The sequence below is a fragment of the Crocodylus porosus genome, unplaced genomic scaffold, assembly GCF_001723895.1.
Source record: "Crocodylus porosus isolate Cpor-Errol unplaced genomic scaffold, CroPor_comp1, whole genome shotgun sequence".
In the NCBI taxonomy this organism is placed as follows: Eukaryota; Metazoa; Chordata; order Crocodylia; family Crocodylidae; genus Crocodylus; species Crocodylus porosus.
The window spans coordinates 147,303,761-147,311,364 of NW_017728906.1; the positions used below are offsets into that span (position 1 = coordinate 147,303,761).

At 44.5% G+C, this 7,604-nt stretch overlaps 1 protein-coding gene across 2 annotated transcripts in view; it reads left to right on the plus strand.

Moving 5' to 3' along the window:
• DGKH (diacylglycerol kinase eta) overlaps nt 1-7,604 on the plus strand; it is a 254,374-nt gene that overhangs the window by 151,549 nt on the left and 95,221 nt on the right. For both annotated transcript variants that reach the window (XM_019529851.1, XM_019529850.1), the window contains one exon: nt 2,368-2,448. In XM_019529851.1, the coding sequence (XP_019385396.1) occupies nt 2,368-2,448 (81 nt within the window). The remainder of the gene's footprint in view (nt 1-2,367; nt 2,449-7,604) is intronic.

Sequence of the window (7,604 nt, forward strand, 5' to 3'; positions counted from 1 at the left end):
CCCCAGCTGACTTCCTGCCCTTTGGGCAGGGGGCTGGACTCGATGATCTCCCGAGGTCCCTTCCAGCCCTAATGTCTATGAAATCTGTGAAATATTCAGGGTCACACGCCCTCCCAGACAAGCTGCTGGACGAGTGGCAGGAGCTGCCCTCCCTCCCTGTGCCCCCAGACAAGCCACGGCTTTGTCCTGCGCCCGCCCCTCTGCCCTGGCAGCACCTGCCCCAGCCTCACTCCCTCCCTCACTGTGGGGGGGTTGATCTGCCCCCCAGCGCCCCTCCCCTTCTACCACACCAGACTTACCAGCTGCGTGTAGCTCTCCATACTGCCGGCTATGCTGCATACTGTTTACGTGCTGTTCTGTGGCTGTGTTCATTCATGGGCCATTTATCAGTCAAATTATCAGCCATGTCATGCTGATTTCTGATAAAGACAATTTTCTTTATATTGGTGCCGATCCAGTATCGGACCAATGTATTGATGCACCTCTATTCAACATAAGTTTGTTTAATGGCCAGTCAAATTGACCATAAGAAACCACTTGTAAGCCTTTCCAAGGGAGCAAAAAACTGTCTAATGTTTCCTGAGCTTAAGTTTGTCTAGGCCAGGGGCGGGCAATTATTTTGGGCGGAGGGCCGCTTACCTGATTTTGGCAGGCTGTCAAGGGCCGCATGGGTAGCCCTGCTCTGTGACAGGTGCCCTGCCCCCTGGTCACCTTCATGGGACCAATGTCCCAGTGTCTTGAGACCAGTATCCCGGGGTCAGCACTGGTGGGGCCCAGAGTGGGGTACAGGCTGGCAAGGGTCTGTGGAGCTGGGCTGGGCTGCACCAGCGGGGAGGGATGAGCTGGCCCGGCTCCGTAGAGCCCCTGCCAGCTGGGACCCCGTGCTCCTGCCACCCTGCTCTGGGCCCTGCTGGTGCAGGCCCCATGCTCCCGCTGGCTTCCCACCCACTCACACCCAGTGTCCCCCAGCCCCGTGGTACGTGTGGGGCAGCGCTCAGCCCTGACCCCCTGCTTACCAGCAGGGGAGAAGTTGATGCTGAGTGTGGGGAAAAGTGGATCCTTGCCTGCTTTATGGCCAGTGCTCCCTGCTGCAGCTGCTCGCAGCCCAAGCGGGGCTGTCTGGAGCAGGCACAGGCAGCCCCAGGCAGGCTGCAGGTGACTGCAGTGTGGGGCACTGGCCATGGGGCAAGCGAAGGGCCACTCTTCCCTGCGCTCAGCACCACCTTGTAACCTGTCCCACTGCCATCCTTGCAGTGGGGCCAGGTTACAAGGTGGTGCTGAGCACAGTGGGGTGGGGAAAGCAGCCCCTCCCTGCCCCTTGCCCAGTGCCCCATGCTGCAGCTGCTGGCAGCCTGCCTTGGACTGCCTGTGCCTGCTCCAGACAGCCCCGTGAGGGCTGCGAGCACCTGCGGCGTGGGGTGCCGGCCATGGGACGGGCGAGGGGCTACTTTTCTCTGCGCAGGAAAGGAGCCCAGGGAAAAGCTGAGTGCGGGGGGGGGAAGCAGCCCCTCCCCCGCCCTACGGCCCGTGCTCCATGCTGCAGGTGCTTGCACCCCACATGGGGTTGTCCGGAACGGGCACAGGCAGCCCTACATGGGCTGTAAGCAGCTGAAGAGTGGGGCACCAGGCATGGGGTGGGGAAGGGCTGCTTCCCCCCAACCATGTTCCTTCCTTGCCCGGGGTCCCCCCCGCTCCCACTTACCTGAGCTTCCCGCGCTGGGGCAGCCACATGCTCCCAGCCCGGAAATCCCGGCTGGGGGTGGGACTGGACAGGCCCGTTGTTGTTGGAGCCCACTGGGCTTCTCTTGGGTCCTGCTGCCCTTGGTTCCTGTCATTTTTGACAGGAACCAAGGGCAGAGAAATATTAATTTTCTACAGTTTTTTAGAGGCCCTGCAGGCCAGATAGAATGGCCTCATTGGCTGGATCTGGCCCACAGGCTGTATTTTGCCCATCGCTTGTCTAGGCCCTCATCCAGCTGGCTGAGTGAAATAGGCTGACTGGGGAATTTGCAGTAAGTCCAGACAGGAAGGTTAAAGGCAGCAGCTTTCTTAACCTGTGGAGCAGAGGTTTTTTAAACATAGTGTCTGACATAAATGATGGCATGCCTCCTTTGGGGGTACTTTTAAAGCAAGTATTACTTTCTAGAGTTGATACAGTTAATTTTTGCCACTTATGTTTTGAATTTTCCAACCGATTAGATATCCATGATGGATCCTTTTTTTTAAAGGTGAAATTAAAAATAAAGCATCTGACAAGCAATTCTTTTACTCTTCCCCTTTGATTTCTAACACAATGAGGAGGAAGTGAAAGCACAATGTGAGAATGGACTTAGTTATATATGTGTTTGTGTTCTTTTCCATTTACAGTCTCTAATATTTGATGAAGTCGACCTGTCAGATGCCAGTGTAGCTGAATCAAGCACAAAAAATGTCAACAACAGCTTCACGGTATGGTGCCACTGCGATTATTCTAGCCTTGAAAGCCATAGAAAAGCTGTTACTAAGATGATCAAGAATGCTCCGAATAGGTTTTTCTCATTTTCCTTTATTTGGAATAGCTTGTAGTATCATGACAATATCATATCAACTGTTAGTGATTTTTTTTTTTTGCTCCCAATTATATGTTAAAATAATTGAATTTCAGATGTCCATATTTTCATTTATGTTTGTTTTATGCTGTGACTTCTCTTTAAATATCATGTTCTTTATGTTTTCCTTCCTCAGTGATTTACTATTGAGTATGATTTCAATTCTGTTTTAAAGGGAGAGAGTCATAAACCCCAGTCCTTCACTATGATAAAATTATTGATCTTTTTTTTAGAAAATTTCTGATCTCATCCTTTGTTGCAAATTACTTCTAACCCCTGTCAACAGCTGTCTTCATATTTATACCTTGCTTTTTTTTGTAGCACTTGAGCACGGGTGTTACAAGTTTGTAAACTATGTTTGTGTGTGTGTACACACACACACACACACACACACACACACACACACACTCACACACTCACTCACTCAAAGTTGTAGAATTCTATTGCCTTTTCATACTTCTGAGGAAAGGAAAAGTATATTGCAAGTGTGTGTGCTCATTTAATGCTGTGCAGTGATGCAAGTGATGAAGATCAGACTAACATTTCTTCTGAAAGTGTTAAGGTTTTGTGATCATTCTCAACTCTTGTGGAAAGAAATTTTGACTAGCTGTCAAGAAGACTCTAGGTGAAATCTTGCTCCATGAAATCAATAGATGTTTTTCATTAACTCCAATGGTGCCAGGATTTTACTTCCTATCTTCAGCTACCACTGCTCTCAGACTCAGGAAAAAATGATATTTTTCATTCATAGCTTGTTTAAGAGCTGTGGAAAGAGGAATTTGCAACTTCTGTTCACAGCTGTGGATGGTGTGTTTATTTTAATGCCTAACCAGATCTTCTGTACTCGGCAGTGCTTTTTCTAAGGAGCATTTTAAACATATATTTAGATACTTAGTTCTGGAGTGTACCATCACAGTGGTTGATCTTACCATGCTGTTGCCAGCTCTCCTCATTGTGGTAGTCCTTTGGTTTCTTCTCAAGTATATATACCTGACATAATATGGGAAACAACAAAACTCAGTGAAATAAGGCACCTTTGTACTTGCTTCTTGTCCAATAGTAAGAAGTTGAGTTTCAAAAACCCTTTACCCTGCAAAACTTCTCTTTAGGATCTAAAGATTTGCCTTTTACTGTATGTCTTTAGTTTTTCTTTTCTTGGTGGACAGGGTTCTTTGAGTAAATCCAGTATCATTTATTAAATCGACTCTTGATATTTTCTCACTAAAAATCATGAAAGAGAACTAGGTGAATCTTTGGTGTTCAATGGCTAACATTTTTGTTGATTTTTTGTTTGTTTGTTTGTTTTTTTGGTCCCCCTGTCTTGTTGCAGAATGTTTGTGGTGAATATTGCCCTGTCTTAATTGACCGTAGGCCAGGAAAAATGTACCTTCATGAGTGTTTAGTGGTTTCACTGAAATTGTTATATAGCTTTGTTTAAAAAAACAACCCCCCCCAAACCCCCCCCCCCATCACATTAATACTTGTGTTCCTTGTCATTTCAGCAAAAATCATCTTGCTGTAGAAACATCTGTATTCCCTCTCCTTCACCCCCTACTAGTTTTACATCTGTTTTTCTCTTTGGAGATAGAGATGTTCATGCAGAGATTTTCACTGCACTGTCAGCAATGTCCTTGGAAAGGACTTGAAGCCTAAAATTAGTCACAACATAAAGCACTGAAGTTGGATTTATCTGTAATATGCATGTATTGCATATTTGTAAAACATATTTGTGACTAAATATTATGCCTACTCACCACAAATACTTGCCTTTTATGATTATAAAAAATTTGAGGGAGAGAGATGATTTGAAGGAAAAGCTCAGTTAAAATTAATTAATTAATGGGAAATAAATGAGCTAAGCAATTAAGCATGTATCAGCTCATCTATTTTAGTCTGTTCTTTATTGCTGTTACCACCCATGAATATCTCAAACCATGGACAAAACTCTTTTCTGACAAATAGTGCTTAGTGAATTAGAGGGCTGTGCAGACATCTGTTTTTCCCAGCCTCTTAGGTCGTGATCCCAAAATCTGTTGAAACGATTCTCATTGGCTTCAGCAGGTTTTGGATTAGACTCAAAGTACCTGTGGTGCTTCCTAAGTAATATGCTGAGCATTTTCCTTCCCTCCCTTCTGGTCCCCCTGCCTGTTTTCAGCATGATGCAGAGCTTCTGTTTGAGTGAGACATTTAGGCTAGGGACATGCATTATACACAAACTGGTTTAAGTGATCAGAAACTGGTTTAAACTTGTAACAAAACAGATGTTCAGTCCACATAAACCAGTGTAAAGATGGCTGGAACTGGTTTGAGATAAACCTAGTTGATTGTAATATTAGATTGACTGATTTGGGTCAAACCACTTCATGCAATGTCTGTCCGAGACCCCTTCCTGTTTTAAGATAAACCAGACACCCCAAAACCCCTTCCTGGTTTATATTAAATCAGACACCCACTGCATCCAAGCATGATCTCTGGGTTGGGTGGGACTCTCTGCTCCACAGCAGAACTGGCTGCTCACCTCTGCTCCCTGGCCAGAGCTCCAGCACAGACTGCAGGCATCTGTCTGCTCCCCCCTGCCCCTCCTTGTCCCCTCTGCCTTAAAGACACCTTAGCAGTAGCTAGTAGACCACGTGTTGGCTATGTTCCCTGCTGTGGTAGAACAAAGGGAGAACCAACAAGTAGCTGGTAATGTCCCTTTGTTTTCTTAATGAGGTGATAAATACTGTTATCAATTTCCTTCACGGAGGTGGGGGAAGAGACCTCTCCCTAATTAAAGCGTCCTGCCAGGGCCTGGCCATGCTCCCCTCAGCTCAGCACTGTACAAGGGAAGGGAGGGCTGCTCTAGTGCCCCCCACCTTCTAGCCTGAGCCACTGCAGGCACGTGCCTGCATTTCCTTAGTCCAGACAGCATGCATGTCTGTTCGGTTGGAAATTGGTTCAACCTAGGCAGGTTAGACTAACCTGCAAAGACTGAATGAGTTCAGGCTCAGACTTCTGGAATGTCTATCCCTAGGCTTAGAAATGCGAGTGTCCTGCCTCCACCAATTTAGTAGCAATATCAGATTCCTGTTTTTGAATGGTACTCATTATAGAGAATTTATGGGGTCTCTTGAATTGGAAACTAAATAGGTCAATGCATAGTTATTTGGAAAAATAAAGTGCACTCATGTTTTAATACCTTTTTATTATTTCAGAATACATCAAACAGCACTGCTTTTTATAGCTATCGTTAGGGTCTGTGCTACAGCCCGGTTCACAATATGTTCCTTTAGCACTGCTCTATAACAGTTATCCATCCTGTGTACCATATGTATACTAAAAAGACAAAAAGGTCAGAGTAGTGATGCCCTTAACTGGTGGCTCAGTGGTGATTAGTGCCTGGTGGTACAGTTATTTTTAATGCATTAACAGTTCAGCTTTTGTCTTCTTTGTATCCATCTTTTTCTTATTTTTAAACGTATATATACACATATACACACACTTTCAAAATGATTTAAAAATGCATTTACTTCATAATCAAGTTTATTTTTCATTCATTGATGTACAGATGTGTGTGCAAAATGCTCTTACTGTCACAGATTTACCCTGGCTTACTGCATTTACAAAAATGCACAGGCATCATGTGGTAGCACCTATTTTTAGTTTATTGATGCTTGGAACATTTTAATTCAGCTATTGCCTGTCATAACAGATGTGACTGAAAGATGGTTAATGTTTGGGTATGAATATTGGCTTCAAGCTGTTAACTTGTACAGTTGTTTTAAAACATTTTTATATCAGTGAAATGCATACAGACTATAAAAGGCTCAGGTCATTTGTATATCAGACAGTTTGTGGCAACACTTAAGTTATATAAACTCTTCAGATTTGTGTCTTTTAACAGAGGAAATTGAAATCAAGTCTGTTAAAATGTGAGCTGCATTATCTGATTCAGAATTGTCAGTGGATGATTGAAACAAGCCATCAGCTTGCCTCATGAATAAACAATGATACGCAAGAATTATTCTTTACCCATTTGTCTACTTCTGACTATTTCTAAGTGCATGCACCAAGCCATAAATTCTCATATGTGTTACTACTTCTAAATCCTCAAGTAATAGGTGGTTTGGTTCTACTATCTAGTTGCTTCTTTGTGAGTAACAAAGGAAGTATTTAAACCTTCTTTTGGGAAGCTGGGCTTCTAGGAACATAAAAGCTGCTATGCAGGATCAACCTGGTGGTCCAGCATCTTTTCTCTCAGTGGTCAGCATCAGATGCTTTCAAGGAGGGTGCAAGACCCTTGAGAGTGCGAGGTTGTATTGTTCAGTAAAGTGTCAACAGTGATGCCAAGGCTTCTTTCCTGAGTTAGTACAGTTGATTTAGAACCATGTAAAGTTGATGAATAATTTTAAAAAAATCCTCTATTTATTATTTTGCATTTATCAGCAGTGAACTTCATCTGTCACCATGTTGCACATTTGCCGCTTTTGAAGTTTCTATAATTTTTTAACTGAACTTGGGTAACCAAAATACTATGTTGCCTGCAAGTGCTTGCCATTTTATTAGTGCTAACTCCCTTTCTAAATGCTTAATAATTGGATTAAACAATTTTAGCAGTAGTCTGTTAATAGGGTGGCCATATTTCTTGAATCTCAAAATGGGACTGGTTCCTCTCATCTTGTTCTCTGCCATGCTCAGCTGTTTCCAATCTCCAATTTCAGCAGAATGCAGCAGTGAGGTGGGGGAAGGGGGCTAGGGGGTGAAGTACACCAGCGATTGTTGTGGGAGGGAGAGAGGGAGAGGTGAGAAAAATGTCCTGGGAATCCTGTCAGTTTCTTCAAATGAACGCTTTTGTCCTGTTTTCAGAAACCTCTCTTGCTCTTCTGGAACAAAGGTTTCTGGAAAGAACACAAAACTCTTAATTTGAAGAAACCATTGGGACGCTTGGGACAGATTTCATAGACATTAGGGCTGGAAGGGACCTCGGGAGATCATCGAGTCCAGCCCCCTGCCCAAAGGGCAGGAAGTCAGCTGGGG